This window comes from Chiloscyllium plagiosum, chromosome 4, assembly GCF_004010195.1.
Source record: "Chiloscyllium plagiosum isolate BGI_BamShark_2017 chromosome 4, ASM401019v2, whole genome shotgun sequence".
Classification (NCBI taxonomy): domain Eukaryota; kingdom Metazoa; phylum Chordata; class Chondrichthyes; order Orectolobiformes; family Hemiscylliidae; genus Chiloscyllium; species Chiloscyllium plagiosum.
The window spans coordinates 702422-721769 of record NC_057713.1 but is presented as its reverse complement, the minus strand read 5'-3'; the positions used below and the strand labels follow the sequence as shown (position 1 = coordinate 721769).

The 19348-nt window shown below is 42.5% G+C and overlaps 1 protein-coding gene across 2 annotated transcripts in view; it reads left to right on the top strand.

The window, feature by feature from the left end:
- agap3 (ArfGAP with GTPase domain, ankyrin repeat and PH domain 3) overlaps positions 1-19348 on the top strand; it is a 660759-nt gene that overhangs the window by 362154 nt on the left and 279257 nt on the right. For both annotated transcript variants that reach the window (XM_043687549.1, XM_043687548.1), the window contains exon 2: positions 14742-14800. In XM_043687549.1, the coding sequence (XP_043543484.1) occupies positions 14742-14800 (59 nt within the window). The remainder of the gene's footprint in view (positions 1-14741; positions 14801-19348) is intronic.

Sequence of the window (19348 nt, the reverse complement as noted above, 5' to 3'; positions counted from 1 at the left end):
AGCAGTGGTGGACTCTCCCTCATGGGCATTTAAGCGGGCATTGGATAGGCATATGGAGAATAGTGGGCTAGTGTAGGTTAGGTGGGCTTCGATCGGCGCAACATCGAGGGCCGAAGGGCCTGTACTGCGCTGTATTCTTCTATGTTCTATGTTCTATGTTCTATATTGAATTGAATTGAATTTATTGTCACATGTACTGAGGCACAATGAAAAGCTTTTTTCTTAGGGATAGTTCTTAGGATAAAAGGATCAAAGGGTAGGTGGAGAGAGCAGAAACAAGGTGCTGAGTTATTGAGTAGTGGAACACGCTCAAAGGGCCGAATGGCCTAATCCTGCTTCTATTTTCTCTGCTTGTATAGTTTCTAACCAATAGAGTCCGAAATGTGACTTCTCGGATTTTGAATGAATCAGGTTCACTGTGGGAAGACTATTACATAGAACCCTGACAGACGGATATTTGAAATTACTGTTAGAGGAGTCTGCTCATGACCATCTTCTCAGGGGCAATAAAAGTGACACCCAGGTTCCACTAATGAGTATAAAAGGAAATTGATACTTCCACACGCTGTGTCTCGACATCATTTTGGGGAGAGAGTGTACATTTCCTACTCTCCTTTATGTGGAAGATTGCTTCCTGACACATAGAGTCATAGAGATGTACAGCATGTTTAATTTTTTTTAATTGATCTGTGCGTTGTCGTCTGGGCCAGCATTTATTGCCCATCCTTTATTGCCCTTAAACTGAGTAGCTTGCGAGGCTATTTCAGAGGGCAGTTAAGAGTCAACCAATTACCATAGGTCTGGAGTCACATTATCAGACCAGGTAAGGACCTGAGATTTTCTCTCCTAAAGGGCATAAATGAACCTTTTTTATTAACAACAATTAATGATGGTTATTAGATGAGCTTTTTATTCCCAGAACATTAGTGGCTCAGGATGAATGTCAGGCAAGATGACGTGGTTTGAACTTGGGAAACCGAAGCTACGGATCAGAGGATGGGGCAGCTAGTGAACAGCCAGGTAGTGTGCAGAGACTCTGAGGGAGGATAGACAGTTGATAGGGCAAAGGTGCAGTCAGTGTGATGGGTTTAAGTGTGTCTATTTGATGCACGAAGTAAGGGTGATGAATTTGGAGCATGGATCAGTATTGGAACTATGATGTTATGTCCATTATGGAGACTTGGATATCACAGAGGCAGGAATGGTTGTTGGACGTTCCAGAGTTTAGGTTACTAAAGGAATGGAGGGGAGGTATTGCTAATCAGGGATGGTACCACAGCTGCAGAAAGAGAGGTCGTCGAGGAGGGTTTGTCGACAGTGTCAATATGGGGAGAAGTCAGAAACAGGAAAGGAACAGTCACTTTATTGGGAGTTTTCTACTGGGATGACACAAAGGTTGGTGGAGCTGTGGGTAGTGTGAAGGGCTGTTGTAGGTTGCAATGGGACATTGACAGGATGCAGAACTGAGCTGATAAGTAGCAGATGGAGTTCAACCTGGATAAGTGTGGAAGTGATCCATTTTGGAACATTGAATTTGAACACAGAATACAGGGTTAAAGGCAGGATTCTTGGCAGTGTGGAGGAATAGAGGGATCTTGGGGTCCATGTCCATAGATCCCTCAAAGTTGCCACTCAAGTTGATAGACTAGTTAAGAAGGCGTATGGTGTGTTGACTTTCATTAGTGGGAGATTGAGTTTAGGAGCTGAAAGATTGTGCTGCAGCTCTGTGGAGTCCTGGTTAGACCACACTTGGAACATTGTGTTCAGTTCTGGTCACCTCATTATAGGAAGGATGTGGCAGCTTTAGAGAGAGTGCAGAGGAGATTTACCAAGATACTGCCTGAACTGGAGGGCATGTCTTATGAAGTTAAGGCTTTTCTCATTGGAGTGAAGAAGGATGAGAGGCGACTTGATAGAGGTGTACAAAATGATGAGAGACATAGATTGAGTGGATAGCCAGAGACTTTTTCCCAGGGTGGAAATGGCTGTCACGAAGGGGCATAATTTTAAGGTGATTGGAGGAAGGTTTAGGGGAGATGTCAGAGGTAGGTTCTTTACACAGAGAGTGGTGGGTGTGTGGAATGCACTGCCAGCGGTGGTAGAAGAGTCAGAGACATTAGGGACATTGAAGTGACTCTTGGATAGGCACATGGATGATAGTAAAATGAAGGGTATGGAGGTTAGTCTGATCTCAGAGTCAGATAAAAGGTCAGCACAACATCGAGGGCTGGAAGGCCTGTACTGTGCTATACTGTTCTATGTTGGATGAATTGTATTGACCAATTCTTGATGCCCTGACAATGGGGAATTGTGTAGTGGTGGGGTGGGGACGGGCTGAATTCTGCTTGAGCTGCTGCAGGCTCTGAAGATGCCCCTAGAGTTTGTAGAGGTGATAGTGTGGACACTGTGCTCAATATTAGCTTCATTAAGTTACACATGAATATTAAATGCCTCATGCCTCATGTGTCTGGTTTTGATGGTATATGACAACAGGAAAATAGGATATTCAGTACCATTTCTCGACAATGTCATGATATACTCACATTGCAGTCCCAGACTTGATTCATGTTTGCCTCTCCCCCTTTCCATAAAGACCGTTCCCTCTGCGACTACCCGGTCAGGTCCACGCACCCCAACAACCTACCCTCCCCTCCTGGCACCTTCCCTGCCACCACAGGAATTGCAAAACCTGCATTCTCACCTCCCCCTTCACCTCCATCCAAAGCCCCAAATAAGCCTTCCACATCCATCAAGGTTTCACCTGCACTTCCACACATCTCATTTACTGTGTCTGTTGCTCCCGATGCAGTCTCCTCTACATTGGGGAGACTGGACACCTACTTGCAGAGCGCTTCAGGGAACATTCCTAGGATACCTGCACCAACCAACCCCCCACCCCATGGCCGAACACTTCAACTCCCCCTCCCACTCTGCCGAGGACATGTAGGTCCTGGGCCTCCACCATTGCCACTCCCTAACCACCTGACACCTGGAGGAAGAACGCCTCATCTTCCACCTTGGGACTGTCCAACCCCATGGAATCAATGCGGATTTCACCAATTTCCTCATTTCCCCTCCCCCCACCTTATCCCAGTTCCAACCTTCCAGCTCAGCACTGCCCTCATGACCTGTCCTACCTGTCCAACTTCCTTCCCACCTATCTGCCCTATCCTCCTCTCCAACCTAGCACTTTAACCCCTAATTTCATCCACCTATCACATTCTCAGCTACCTTCCCCCTAGCGCCACCTCCCTTCCATTTATCTCTCCAGCCCTGAGAATCCCAGCCTCATTCTTGATGAAGGGCTTTTGCCTACAATGTCAATTTTCCTGCTCCCCCGATGCTACCTGACCTGCTGTGCTTTTCCAGCAACACACTCTCGACTGTCCCTAGATAGTCATAGCCAAACTGGAGAAAGTAAATAGAGACAGCTAAATGTTTTCAGTTGATGTATTCTGAATAATTTTGTTATAAATCTTGCATATCTCTTGAAGCAGCTCACAAATTAATCATTCATTGGGCACAGTCTTCCATGTCTTCCGCACTCCAGATTTTACTGAGGACACAATCACTTCCAGAAATCACAGCAAACAACTTCAAGAGCACCTGAAGCAAACCACACCCATTGAATACCGAGCACTTCATAAAATATGCATTATCACCACACAGCAGTTCACTCCACAAGGGAACACTGCCTCAGCCTGATCCACAGATCCTGATTCATGTTAATGGAAGGAACTTATTATGTCTCTACCACTCACTTTCAGGCTCACCGATGTGGCCAGTTCTTGTATATTGCAGATTGCTTATTAGAGTCACTTGTAGTTGTCCTTTTATTCTGAGGCAGTCTTTTGGGATCGATGGATCACTTTTTCCCACTTGGTTTTGTGTATTCTGAGGTGATTATGTACTCCGATTCTGGATCTGCAAACTCTTTCCAGATGGCTGGGGGTGGTTAAAGTAGGTGGGTGAGATGCTTGGATTTTCATACATTCGATCAGCTTTTTGCGGCGTCTATCTGAGTCTTTCAGAGATGTTGAACAGGTTGCAGATGCTTTTCCAGTTTGGGTACAAGTTGGTGGGGTTATTGAATCTTTTCAGGGACATTTTGAAGATGTTTTTGAAGTGTTTCCTCTGCTTTGCTGGTAATCACTTGCCATGATGAAGTCTGTGCTAGAGAGCTTGTTTGGAAGTCCTGTGTCAGGCGTGTGGATGATTCCCTCAAGAAGTGTATTGGCTCCAGTCAATGTACTATTGATGGGTAGGTTGGCGTGAGAGTAGATCCCATTATTGGAGCACCTATGCTACAAGCGAATTTGCAGGATTTAACGGAAACATCACTAGTAATATTTCTCAAGGGGTTTAAGGTGTCAGCTGTACCTTGTCTCTGATGTATACAGGAGGGCTCATACAGTTGTTGCCCTGTGGGATTTTAGGTTGGTGTTGGGATAGCTGTGGGAAAATAATAATGACACCACCAATTGGTATTGGAATAACAGATTTCTTAGATTGAGCAATTCCAGGTTTGTACAGTATCACAGGGCTGGAGTTGATGATATACCCTGAGCCACTCTGCTTCCAGTGAGAGAAGTCTGGTGTGAGAGTTATTCATATTTTAATATAATTTTTGAGTTATGATTTGACTTTGTGGCTTGTGGGTTTTCTTTTATATGTCTGAAGGAGTTTAGTGATTAAGTTGTAGGTATTTGGTGATTTCTTTTTTAAAAGATAAAGGTCTGAGAGAGAGTTTTTGAGGCTGATGGGAATTTGTTTACATTGAGAGAGATTTTCAAGTGAATAAGTTAATAAATTGTGTGCTAACTTCCAGTTTAGAAGGTTAGAGATTGAATTTTTTTTTATTCAGAAATACATAAGGCTATTAAATAAAATAAGAGTCCATAATATTGGATGTGGTCAATTAGCATGGATAGAGGATTAGCTAACTAATAGAAAACAGATAGTTAGGATGAGGGGAGCATTTTCAGGATGGCAACCTGTAACTAGTGGAATGCCAGAAGGATAAATGCTGGGACCACATAAATGAATGATTTGGATGAGAAAAGTGAATATTCTGTAGCCAGATTTATGGTTGATACAAAAATAGGTGGGAAGACAAATGGTGAGGATGACACACAGAATCTGCGTAGGGATATAGACAGTGAGTGGGAAAAACCCTGACAGAAGGAACATCATGTGGGAAAATATAAGGTTACACACTTTGGCAGGAGGAATAGAGGAGATGAATATTATTTAAATGGAGAAAGATTTCAGAAATGTACAGAACAGAGGGATTTGAGAGTCTTTATCCGTTATGATGATGCTGCTCCTTTAACAAGGTTAGGTTGGCCTTGGCATTTTTTTCAGAGAGGTCGTAAAAGACACAGACTCCAAAAAGTCTGAGTTTTAGGACCAGTTTGATTATAGCTAACAGGAAACAGGTTTTCGAATTTTAAAAACACTTGCACAATGAAAGGGGAGTGGCCAGTGTTCCCAGCTCAGCATTTCTTTGGTTTGATTTGGTTTTGGCAGTCTGGCTATTCCCTGAAAATAGTCAGGCAGTTTGAGGCTGCTGGTCCAAGAAACAACAAGATGAAAGCAGCAAGTCCACGCTGATCCCTCTCTGATTTCTCTCCTGTAAGGCTCTGTGTTTGATTTTACCTTTTGTACCAAGGGGTGTTTATGGGGTTTGTTTCAAGTATTGGGAACAGGATCATTAAGTTGGTATTATCTGTTCTGCTTTTGGCTCGGTTAGGTTAAGTTACTCTGTGTTCTGTTACCTTTTGGTTGTGTTTCATTTGGTAATCTTGTAAGTAAATTGTTTAAAACTAAGTGATTTGACCAGCTGCATCACTCCTCAAATATCTGTGTTACACCTGCTTAAAACAACGAGCAAAGTTAGGGTCTGGGCTACTTTCTTGAAATATTTTGGGGGCTCTGGCCTGGTCCATAACACCATGAATCACAAAATTTAGCATCCAGGTTCAGTGTGTTGGCCTTTATTTCAAAGGGAATGGAGTATAAAGTTTGGAGGTTTTGCTAAAACTATACAAGGAACTAGTCAGACGACAGCTGGAATACTGTGAATAGTTTTAGTCCTCTTATCTAAGGTAAAATATACTGGGCATTGGAGTCAGGTACAAGCTGTGGAGGATCTGTCTCATGAGGATATTGAGTCGATTGAACCTGGACTGTTTGGAGTTCGGAAGCGTGAGAAGTGGCGTTATTGAACATGGCCAATTCTTAGGGGACTAATGTGGAACGGTTGTTTTCTCTTGTGGGAAAGTCTAGGACCAGAGGGCATAATTTCAGAGTAAGAGGCCACATATTTAAAACAGATGAAGAGAAATTTCTTGTCAGAGGGTAGTGGACCTGTGGAATTCTTTACCAGATAAAGCTGTCGAGGCAGGGTTTTTAAACTATCTTGAAAGCTGCAATTGACAGATTTTTAATCAGTAAGAAAATCGAGGGTTATGGGGCAAAGACAAGAAAGTGGAGTTGAGGATTACCAGATCAGCCACAATCTTGTTGAATGGCAGGGCCAGCTTTACGGATTGAATGGCCTACTTCTGCTGTTACATCTTATGATCTTCTAGTTAACTCATAATGTGGAAAAAGCTTTTCAGTTTGGCAGTTTTTGCAGAAGCCTTGGCTGAAGCTGGTTGTGTAAAATAGTTGCTGTTTACAAAAGGACATGGTTTAGAACTGTTAAGGAATATGTTAGCTCTGTGTAAGCAATTCAGTTTTGAAGTGCTATTTGAGAGGTGTTTGGCCCTGAAGTTGAGAAAGCCTAGTTTGGTTGTGTGAAGGCTCAAGGTAGTGGTGATCAGATTCTCAATATCAGGGAATTGATGCCACGGATATGTCAAACCCTGTGTAGGACAGAAAAGGGAATTCTTTCTCTGGTGTTGGAGTACTCTAAAGGCTGCTTTTGAGATTAATGGAACTATAATTTACTGTGTGCTTCAAATCCTTATATCTATATTGTATACAAATAATTCATAAACTCAAACCTGTGAGTCAGCAGTGCTAGCCACTGTGCCACCATGTTTATTCTATTTTATCTTCATTACTTTGGGATTATAAATTTCTTTTTTAGTGTTGAAACCAAATCTGTGCTCATGTTTCACTGAGAACCTGCCAAGTTTAAACCAAGATACAATACAAATATGATCTATCAAGTCAGATTTCAGTCTGGAATCTGACTTGTCCAGTGATAACAGCTGTTTTCTAAAACCTAGCATGAATATGATTTTGACATATTGCAGTCTCTGAATAATAACAGAAGGACATGACTCATCTCATATTGAAATCTGTTGTTGGCATTTTTCTCATCTTTCTGGATTGTGTCCATGCTGTAGAAAGCAACTTTCCTTTGTACAACATTTCAGTTCAAAGCTGGTTGTGAAAAGTGAGTGTGGAGAGGGAACCAAGTCGAGGTATACTCTGACAGCATCAGAGATGTTTAGAGTGATGTTAAAAGGATAGTTAAAGAAGGGTTTTGTTACAGGTGCTATGAGTATGCAGGAGAATAGGATAATGGTGGATTATAACAAGTGAATTCCTGTAGGAGGCTACGATTGTTGAAAGTGTGAGTGCACAGCTGGTAGTATGTACTTGTGCGTGTCAATATGCAAACAAAGGACAAGCATGGGCCACTCAGCACTTCGAATCTGCTCCAACATTCAATAAGATCATGGCTGATCTCATTTTAACGTCACTGTTTACTGGTGGAACTGCAGCAAGCCTGAGACAGAAATGTTGGTCAGGCAATGAAGTGATATAATGAAGATGCAGGCAACAGGAAACATATCCCTGATAGTCTTTGATCGCCTTGTAATCAAGAATCTACCTTCTTCTGCCTTAAAAATGTTTCAAGATTCTGCAATCACTGCCTTTTGATGAAGGGAATTCCAAAGACTAAGAAAGAAAGTATGCTCACCTCTGTCTTAATTGGCACCCCCTTATCTTTAAACTGTGATTCCTGGTTCTAGATTCTCCCACACCAGAAAACATACTTTCCACATTCTCTGGTCAACCTTCTACCCCAAACCGCCAGAATCTCATACATTACAATCCTACAGAGGATACAAGCCTAGCCTGTCAAGCCTCTCCTCATAAGGTCATCCACCCAATCCAGGTAGTAGTCTAGTAAACCTTCTCTGACCTGCTGCTATCCTTCTGTAAGTAGTGATCAGTACAGTACACAGTAAAATATAAAAATAAACCTGAGCTTCCAGTTACCTACAACTTTAATATATCACCTTGTTTTCTGACCAACACCTCTGTCTTGGGCTTGCTGCAGTGAAGCTCAGCAGGAGCTGGAAGAACAGCACATCATTTTCTGCTTGGAAACCCTGCAGCTTTCAGATCTCAAAATCAAGTTCAGTAATTTTAGGGCCTGAGCACCTTCTCCCATGTCCTTACCACAGTCCCCACACAACAGACCCTGTCACCACATGGACTGCTTTCACCAAGCCAACCTATTTTTCAACCACTGTTGGGCCCCATTAGCAGTTTTTAATACTCCCCACCTCACCATTATCCATTCCCACAGCAGGCGATGACCTAGTGGTCTTATTACTGAACTGTTAATCCAAACATCCCGGTCCTGATGAAGAGCTTATGCTCGAAACATCGACTCTCCTGCTCCTCGGATGCTGCATGACTGGCTGTGCTTTTCCAGCACCACGTGTTTTGACTCTGATCTCCAGCATCTGCAGTCCTCACTTTCTCCAATTGTACTGGGGACCCAGGTTTGAATCCTGCCATGGCAGATGATGAAATTTGAATCCAATAAAAATCTGGAATTAACAGTCTGTTTCACGAATGTTCTTTCCCTGCTTATTAATCTTTTTATAATTCCTTGCTGTTTTTGATACTCTGGGTGCCATCTGTTTTTGCAAAATTATATGCCTTTCCTTGTAATACTATTTTTGATTTCTTTAGTTAACCACAGAGCAGTTTTTTTCCACACCACTCATCCCAACCTAATCTAGTCCCATTTGCCGGCACTTGGCCCATGTCCCTCCAAAACTTTCCTATTCATATACCCATCCAGATGCCTTTTAAATGTTGCATTGTAACAGCCTCCACCACTTCCTCTGGCAGCTCATTCCATACACATACCACCCTCTGCGTGAAAAGGTTCCCCCTCAGGTCCCTTTTATATCTTTCCCCTCTCACCTTAATCCTATGTCCTCTAGTTCTGGACTTCTCACCCCAGGGAAAAGACCTTGTCTTTTTATCCTATCCACGCCCTTCATGATTTTATAAACCTCTATAAGATCACCCTTCAGCCTCCGACGCTCCAGGAAAAACAGCCCCAGCCTATTCAACCTCTCCCTACAGTTTAAATCCTCCAACCCTGGCAACATCATTGTAAATCTTTTCTGATTTCTTTCAAGTTTCACAACCTCCTTCCAATAGGAGGGAGAACAGAATTGCAAGCAATATTCCAAAGGTGGCCAGCCTATGTCCTGTACAGCCACAACATGACCTCCCAGCTCCTGTACTCAATACTCGGACCAATAAAGGAAAGCATACCAAATCCTTCTTCACTATCCTATTTACCTGGGACTCTATTTTCAAGGAGCTATGAACCTGCACTTCAAGGTCTTTGTTCAGCAACACTCCATAGGACCTTACCATTAAGTGTGTAGTCCTGTTCTGATTTGCTTTTCCAAAATGCAATACCTCATATTTATCCAAATTAAACTCCATTGGCCCCTCCTCAGCCCATTGGCCCATCTGATCCAGTTCCCATTGTAATCTGAGGTAACCTTCGCTGTCCACTACACCTCCAATTTTGGTGTCATCTGCAAACTTACTATACCTCTTATAGTCACATCCAAATCATGTATATAAAATGATGAAAAATAGTGGACCCAGCACTGATCATTGTGGCACTCCACTGGTCACAGGCTTCCAGTCCAAAAAACAACCCACCATCATCATCCCTCTGTCTTCTACCTTTGAGGCAGTTTTGTATCGAAATGGCCAGTTCTCCCTGTAATCCATGCGATCTAACCTTGCTAACCAGTCTCCCATGGGGAATCTTGTCGAACACCTTACTGAAGTCCATATAGATCACATCTACCGCTTTGCTCTCATCTACCTCTTTGTTACTTCTTCAAAAAACTCAATCAGTTCCCTTATTGATCAAAAACAATCTTTGCCTTGATTATACTGAACAACCCAGCCTTAATTACTCTGTGCAGGAAAGAATTCCATATTTTGACCCCTCTGCAATTATACCCTCTGGTCTTAGATCTCCCACGAGAAAAAAACAGTCTCTGCACATCCTTTTTTAACAAGTCTCCCAAGAAGCTTGTATGTTTCAATAAGGTTGTCTCTCATTCTTCTAAGCATGAAAGAGTACAAGTTCAATCTACTCAAACTCTCCTCTAAAGAAATTCTTTTTATACGTGGGATCAACCTAATTTGCCTACACTGCCAGTACATCTTTCCTTAGGTATGGAGCCCAAAGCTACGGTATTCTAGTGCCCTGAAGTGTTTTAGCAAGAGTTTGCTATTTTTATACTCTATTCCCTGGAAAATAAGGATGACATTCCATTTAAGTTGCTAGGACACTTAGCTCCCTTCTACCCCAGGAGAAAGTGAGGACTGCAAATGGTGGAGAACAGAGTCGAGAGTGTGGTGCTGGAAAAGCACAGCAGGTCAGGCAGCATCCTGTGTTTTTCCAGCACCACCCTCCCTTCTACCCCAGTACTGATGTCAGTCCCCATGAACGAAAATCCCACACCAGTTTTCAAAACACACGTTTAATGCCTTGATTTTCTTTACCCTATGCCAGTTCAACCATGGCATAGGTAGCAACCCCAGATAATTACCTGGAATGTTCTGCTTTTTAACTTAGTTCTTAACTATTCAGAATCTTTCAGCAGAACCTCCTTTCTAATTTTATCAATCTCGTTGTACCAATGTCTTTTTTAAATTCATTCAAGGAATGAAGGCATTGCAGGCTAGATCAGCATTTATTGCCCGTCCCTAAGGGCAGTTTAAGAATCAACCACATTGTTGTGGGTCTCAAGGCACATGTAGACCAGACCTGAGAAGAATAGCAGTTTCTTTCCCTAAAGGATCTTAGTGAACTAAAACTTTTTTTTGTTGAGTATAACTTCAGGAGAGTGGGGAACCTGTACTCCAGTGAGAGTCATGGATTCATGGTCATCATTAGATTCTTAATTTCAGATTTTTAAAATTGAATTCAAATTCCACCAGCTCCGCTCTCACTCCGAGGTCCTGTCTAGCTCCAAGAAGATGTCCTTAACCCTGATGCCAAGGAGGCAACAAATCCTTTAGGACTCTCACTCATGCCTGAAAAGAATAAAATGTCTATCCATGCCAACACCATTTCCCTGCACTTGACCCATATCCTTCTAATCATTCATTCTCTCTGCAGTCCTCACTCTTGTCCACAGCTTTTGGACAATTGCACTTACAGAGGTTCCTCAACAGCTGCTCTTGAGGACTCTGTAATAACTCAGAAAACCTGACTGGAAAGCAATATCGTTTACACCAAAGTAGAGCCACTGCTCATTGTGTACATAGTCTAGTCCCAGCCGAGATCAGACAGTTGGTCTGCTATTTTTTTCTTTCACACCCAGAAATGCTATCACAAACAACTCAGTGAATTTCCCATCCCCAATCTCACAATGCCTCTAAAAATGATAACTGCCCCTGGTAAAATAGGCATGTAGCCAATGAGATATTTATAAGCAAAGCCCATTATGGGCAATGTAAACCATCATAAGTGAAGGGGGGGGGCTGTTGGGAGAGCTGGGAGAGGCTAAATCAAACTGGAGTTGGAGGGGGGAAATAAAGCACTGCACCCCCCCCCCAGTGCCCACCTCTCTCTAAAAGCACCTACAGCATTGATGGACAGCACATGCTCCTTCCCCAAGGACACCCAAGTACAAACGTAACAATGGAAGAGGAGCAGACTGTCGGTGGGTCTGCTTTTAAAGAAGTTTAATCTATTTTCTAACCAACCCTGTTCAGAGATGTTACTTCACCCTTCTTCAACTTGAACTTGGGCCTCCTGGCTCAAAGATAGAAATACTACCACTGCATCACAGGAGGCCCTTTGGGCCTTTTGCAGCAACCCAAAGAGCATCCCAGTGTAACGCCACATTTCCCATGGCTAACCCACCTAGCCTACACATCCCTGGGCCAATTTAGCGTGGCCAATCCACTTAATCTGCACATCTTTGGACTTAGGAAGGAAACCAGAACACATGGAGAAAACCCGCACAGACACGGGGAGAATGTGCAAAGTCCACACAGTCATCCAAGTCTGGAAACAAGCCTGGGTCCCTGGCACGGTGATGCAGCAGTGCCAACCACTGAGCCACCATTCCGCCCTTGAGGTCTGTTTTATAATTTTTTTTAAATCGTGAGGAGATTAATTAGTGATCCTCCAGGGGCCTTGTAGTACTTTTTAAACCAATTTTTCTAATCAACCTGTTCAGAAATGTTGTTATAAACTCTTGAGTAGGTGGGACTTGAACTCAAGCCTCCTGATCCACACTACCGCTGTGCCACAAGAGGGCTAAGGTGATGAGTTCTAGCAGAGTAGGCCATTGCTTGTTACCAAGGGAACTCAGTCAGCAAGCTCCATAGGGAGATTGTTTAGTCATTCCCAATGGGCCTTATGGGATTATCATAACCCCCATATCTGCCTCTCATACAGGCACACCTTCCTAATCATAATCACAGACCAAGTGTGAGTTACCTAATTTAAAAACTCCTGCAGAAAAGTGTCCAGGTAACTTTCCTCCATCCAGGCTGCAACACTGTCTGCACAGTGGACTCCAGCTCTCCAGTCCAGGCTCAAAGTTTCTCAAATTGCAAATATTTGCAACTTGTTTGTTCCCTGTGGAACACCTTAGTGTCCAGCAGCTGCAACACATCAATTGACCTGCTATCTAACCTATTAACTAATGATGACAACATCCCCTGCTCTTTACAATTGAAGAATCCCCACTTTTTACCCTTGATTTTTAAATGTACCAAAGTCAACATGATACCCAACGAGTATGATGTTAGAGAAAGAGAAAAAAAATTCTAGAGACCTGAACGCAAACTGAACGCCTTATTTTTACTTAAGAGACAAGAAATACTCACCAATCCTACTGGCTGACCAGCCTTTTCATTTAGGCAAACAACTTTCAAAAGCTCTGTTTTTCCTTCATTCAACTCTAGCACTCTATTGGAAGTCTCACAGAAGTGCTAGTTTGCAGTAAGTTGGCTACTTATACATGCACCCAACACAATGGGCTGCTCTGAATCAGTTAATGAGGATCAAGTTTAGATATTTTTAATCAACCCCCTCACAAATGTCATGGCATCTCTGGAGCATATGATACTTGAACCCATTTCTTCAGGTCCAGAGATAGGAACATTACCACTGTGCTACAAGACTTCTATACTGAGCCAGTCTACATTGAGTTTTAATTGGACTGCTCCACCACTTAAAGATAAATCTGCACAAATCTCACAAGTACAGAATCAAATCTGCAGATTTCACCTCACTCCAGAATGCAGAAAGGTTTACCAGAAAAGCTCCAGGGATGTGATTCTTCAGTCATGAAGAAAGATTGGAGAAGCTGAGAGATCTTTCCTTGGAGAGGAGAAGGCTCAGAAGAGATTTGATAGAAACTTTAGTCGGAGGGAGGAATTCTTCCCAATTGTAAAAGGATAAAAATAACTAAAAGGCAGTGTCATAAAATTCTGCAAAAGACGAAAAATGCAAAGTGAGAAAAAATCTTTTCACTCGGAGTGGTTAGGTGATGGAATGCACTGTCTGGAAATGTGGTGGGGACAGGTTCAATTGAGGTATTCAAAAAGGCATTGGATGGTTATTTAATTGGAAACAATATGCAGGGTTATGAGGAAATGGTGATAAGCTGACACCAAATCAAAATGCTCAGAGAGCTGGTGGTGACACAGTTGGCTGAATGGCCTCCTTCTGCATTATAACACTTTGACTCTGTAATAGATAAGATACAAAGAATCTATTTCCTCTGGTGGAAGAAGTCCAGAACATGGGCAATTAAATTTTAAATTTAGAGCCAAGACATTGAAAAGTGAAATAAAGAACCACTTCTTTAAACAGTCATGGAAACCTTGAACTTGTCACCCAGAAAATGTTCATGTTTGGCTCTGTGATCAGCTTTGAAAATGCAGATTTTTCTGGATCATGCTAGCTTAAATGGGTTTAAGTTACAAATGGCAGGTAATTTATTTAAGTGGCGGATCAAGCTTTTCTGCTGAATGACTTTCCTTATGTTTCCCTGAATACAACTTGTGACACTGTGTGGTGGGGAATTACTAGTGAGTTGCAGAAGGCCCACGAGATATATCTACATTCTGATGAGATATACACAATGCAGTCAGTTAGATTGGACACAGCTCAGGAAGGCAGTGTTTGGCTGTTTTGGGGCAGTTACTATTAAAGATGATGTATTTTCCAGTTAATATTAATGGAACAATATGCCACTTGAAATGATTAATTCTCCATGAGCAGCTGTGGCTGAGCTTGGCTCAGTGTCATTTGTGTCCTATTATTGTTGTGACTACATTTCACAAGTATCTTTTTGGTGAAAAAATGCATTGGACTGTCCTGATGCTGTGCAAGATGCTAACATTGAACTTGTTTTCTTTATTGCTTAGCTGTGGGCAGAACTTTTAACTAAAATGGCCTGTACTATTTGTTACAGATTCATTTGTGAACAGCCAGGAGTGGACGTTGAGCCGCTCTGTCCCAGAACTGAAAGTGGTAAGTGAACTCTTCTGTAATTAGTTTGGTTTTGTTTGAGTCACAAATATTTGAACACCAAAGTTAGATCTGTACCTCCCATTGAGCTCCATTTTAAATTTATTGCTGGCTGACTAAAACTTCTGGCCTTGCTGAACCCAATGGCTCACTTTAAGATAATAATTCTATCTTTTAAGTGCTGCTTAAGGCTAGGAGAAGGAGTGCTTTTCTGTGGTACTCAGAAGCTCAGTCAGGTAACATCTTATCTAGCTAACACCAATTGTTACAGTTAACCTGAGAATGTAACTTTTAAAAAAAAAAAATTGTGATTTACATATGAAAGAAGTAAAACTACCATGGTCATTCCATTAGATGAGAGACTTAACAAACAATCAAGGTATTTTTCAATGTATAATTTCAGTTACATCACACTGTAAACATTTGCTATAAATTCTGTGTCTTACAATTGTGTCCTCCACAACCACCTAATGAAGGAGTGGCGCTCCAAAAGCTAGTGCTTCCGATTAAACCTGTTGGACTATAACCTAGTGTTGTGTGATTTTTAACTTTGTACACCCCAGTCCAACACCGGCATCTCCAAATCTATCTCAACGATGAGATTATCTTGCTGCATCTGCTATGGTTTTCACAAGGGATGTAGTGAGATCCTTGCCGGGTGGTGGTGAGATGTGAATTGGTGCTTGTTATTGATTGTTAAATGCTATGTTAACAGCCCACCTGCTTCATCAATATACATACTCCCATCTTACCAAATGCACCCAACAAGCAGATGTCTGGAAACCCGACAAGGAAATCCGAGGATGTATTTGATGAATTCAGTTCGCTGCTTGCTCCAGACAACCTCGATGTTGGCTGTAGATGAAGGCACAATCCTTGGGCATCAGCCTCACACACTCCTCCTCGAAGAACATTGGCAATTGCCATTTTCTAACCCATCATGACCATCCTGGCACATAACTGATAGAAGAGCAGTGAGCTCTGGAAACAATCTGGCATTGCAGGGCACACCAGCGATTCACATGGAAAGGCTGCAGCAGTGACAGTTTATGCACAGGGGTGGGCACCCAGCTCACAGCTTGGACAGACTGCATCTCAAGGCTACTCACTTACTGTCTTAGCATTCATTCACTTAACACCTACCTGCTTTGTCACAATATCCCTACCTTAACTTGCCATGTCCTGATGATAGGTTCTGACCTGGATCGTCAAGTCCCCTGCTCCTTTGATGCTGCTTGACCTGCTGTGCTTTTTCCAGCTCCATGCTTCATCGACTCTGACTTCCCAGCATCTGCAGTCCTCACTGTCTCCAATTAGCTCAGCCAAACAACCAGTCCTTAGCCTAAGAGTCCCACATCTTTTGTACAGCAGTTTATTATGTTAGTCTCACATCTGCTCCATTGCCTAATAAAATCCTAACTGATCCAATCTCTCTTCATTCATCAGTCCTGCATACCAGGAATTAGTCTGCTCAACCTCTATTTCACTTCCTCCATAGCCAGAATGTCTTTGCTCAGACAAGAAGACCAAAATTGCACATGGTACCCCAGGTATGGTCTCACCAAGGCCTGCATAATTTTAGCAAGACATCCCTGCTCCTGTACTCAAATTCTCTTGCTATGAAGGCCAACATACCATTTGTGTTCTTCACCATCTCCTGCACCTGTAGGCTTATCATCGGCTGGTGTACAAGGACCTGTCCATTTCCCATTCACATAATAATCAACTTTCCCGTTTTTGCTACAAAGCCTCACGTTTATCAACATTATACTGCATCTGCCATAAATTTGCTCACTCACTTGTTCAAATTATGCTGAAGCTACTCAGCGTCCTCCTCATAGCATACCCTCCCACTCAGCTTCGTGTCATCTGCAGATATAAAATGTGGTTTCCTCATCTACATCATTGTGACAATATATTGTGAATAGTTGGAGTCCTAGCACTGATCCCTACAGGACCCCACTGGTCAGCACTTGGAAAAAAATGTGTTTATTTATGCTCTTTGTTTCCTGTCTGCCAATCCCATGTACCTTAATTTTGCACGCTAATCTCTTGTGTGGAACCTTATCAAAAGCCTTCTGAAAATCCAAGTAATTCACATCCAGCGGCTCCTGCTAATCCACTCTACTAGTTATATCCCCAAAGAAATTCTGGCAGATTTGACAAGCGCAACTTTCCGTTTGTAAATCAATGCTGACTCTGATCTTGTCACTCACTATCATCCAAGTGCTTTTATAAAGGACTCTATCATTTTCCCACTGCCGATGTCAAGCTAACCAGTTTATAGTTCACTGATTTTTCTCTTCCTTTTCTCCCTTCTTAAATACATTAGTTACTGTCCAATCCTTAGGAACTATAGCAGCAAATATAAGGGGTCGCTTATCTAAGAGAGAGATGAGGAGGAATTTCTTCTCTGAGGGTAGTGAATCTGTAGACTTCTTACCTCAACAAAGAGTTGCTGAGGCTGGATAATTAAGTATATTTAAGATTGATTTTTAATCAGTAAGGGAATCAAGGATTACAGGGAAAACGGAAAGTGGAATTGAAGATTATCAGATTAGCTATGATCTCATTGAAATGCAGAACAGATCTGATGGGCTGAATGGCCTACTTCTGCTCCTCCTTTTGATCTTGCAAATGCAGCCAGACAACGGCTTGACTCACTTTGCAAATGTTGGTTTTCGATAAGGAGGGCCATTGTGTCCTAATTCCGATCTGTCACTGCTACTCCTCCATATTACTTTGTATGAAGTCCCTCATTGTTGAAATGATAAGGTATCCTACTGTCTGTGTCTGAGCAGGTAGCCCAGGCACTCCTCTGAGTGCTTACCAGAGTGCCCTCACTTTCCGTGATAATGTTTCCCACTGAATGTCTCTTCTGAATCCTCTCCAGTTTAATAATATCCTTCCTATAACTGGGTGACCAGAACTGGTCACTGTATTCCAGAAGAGACTTCACCAATGTCCTGTACAACCTCAACATGACTTCCCAACTCCGAAACTCAAAGGACTGAGCAATGAAAGCATGTGTGCCAAATGTCTTTTAAACCACCCTCTCTATATGTGACGGAATCTTCAAAGAATTACGTACCTGCACCCCGGGTCCCTCTTTTCTACAATGCTACCCAAGGCCCTACCATTAATTGTATAAGTTCTACCCTTGTTTGTTGCACTAAAATGCAATACCTCGCATTTATCCAGATTGAACTCCACCTGCTATTTTACAGCCTATTGACTGATTTGATCAAGATCCCTTTGTAATCTTAGAAAACCTTCTTCACTATCTACAATGTAACCAATTTTGGTGTTATCCACAAACTTACTGACCATACCTTCCATATTCTCGTCCAAATCATTTTTGGTAACTTCCTCAAAAAAAAGCAGTCGAATTTGAGAGACAGGAATTTCCTCACAAAACAATGCTATCATAGAACATAGAACATAGAACAATACAGCACAGAACAGGCCCTTCAGCCCATGATGTTGTGCCGAACATTTGTCCTAGCTTAAGCACCCATCCATGTACCTATCCAATTGCCGCTTAAAGGTCACCAAAGATTCTGATTCTACCACTCCCACAGGCAGCGCATTCCATGCCCCCACCACTCTCTGGGACATCTCTGCTTTTATATTCCAACCTTCTTGAGATAAGAGACAACATTGCATTCGCTTTCTTAATCACGGACTCAACCTGCATGTTTACCTTTAGAGAATCCTCGACTAGCATTCCCAGATCCCTTTGTGCTTTGGCTTTATTAATTTTCTCACCATTTTAGAAAGTAGTCTATGTTTTTATTCTTTTTGCCAAAGTGCAAGACCTCGCACTTGCTCACGTTAAATTCCATCAGCCATTTCCTGGACCACTCTCCCCACCTGTCTAGATCCTTCTGTAGCCTCCCCACTTCCTCAGTACTACCTGCCTGTCCATCTAACTTCGTATCATCGGCAAACTTTGCTAGAATTCCCCCGGTTCCCTCATCCAAATCATTAATATATATTGCGAACAGCTGTGGCCCCAGCACCGAACCCTGCGGGACACCTCTCGTCACCGGCTGCCATTCTGAAAAAGAATCTTTTATCCCAACTCTCTGCCTTCTGTTAGACAGCCAATCCTCAGTCCATCCCAGCAGCTCACCTCGAACACCATGGGCCCTCACCTTGCTCAGCCGCCTCCCGTGTGGCACCTTATCAAAGGTCTTTTGAAAGTCTAGATAGACCACATCCACTGGGTTTCTCTGGTCTAACCTACTTGTTACCTCTTCAAAAAATTCCAACAGGTTTGTCAGGCATGACCTCCCTTTACTAAATCCATGTTGACTTTTTCTAATCAGACTCTGCTCTTCCAAGAATTTAGAAACCTCATCCTTAATGATGGATTCTAGAATTTTACCAACAACCGAGGTTAAGGTGATTGGCCTATAATTTTCCATCTTTTGCCTTGATCCTTTCTTGAACAAGGGGGTTACAACAGCCATCTTCCAATCATCTGGGACCTTTCCTGACTCCAGTGACTCTTGAAAGATCTCAACCAATACCTCTGCTATTTCCTCA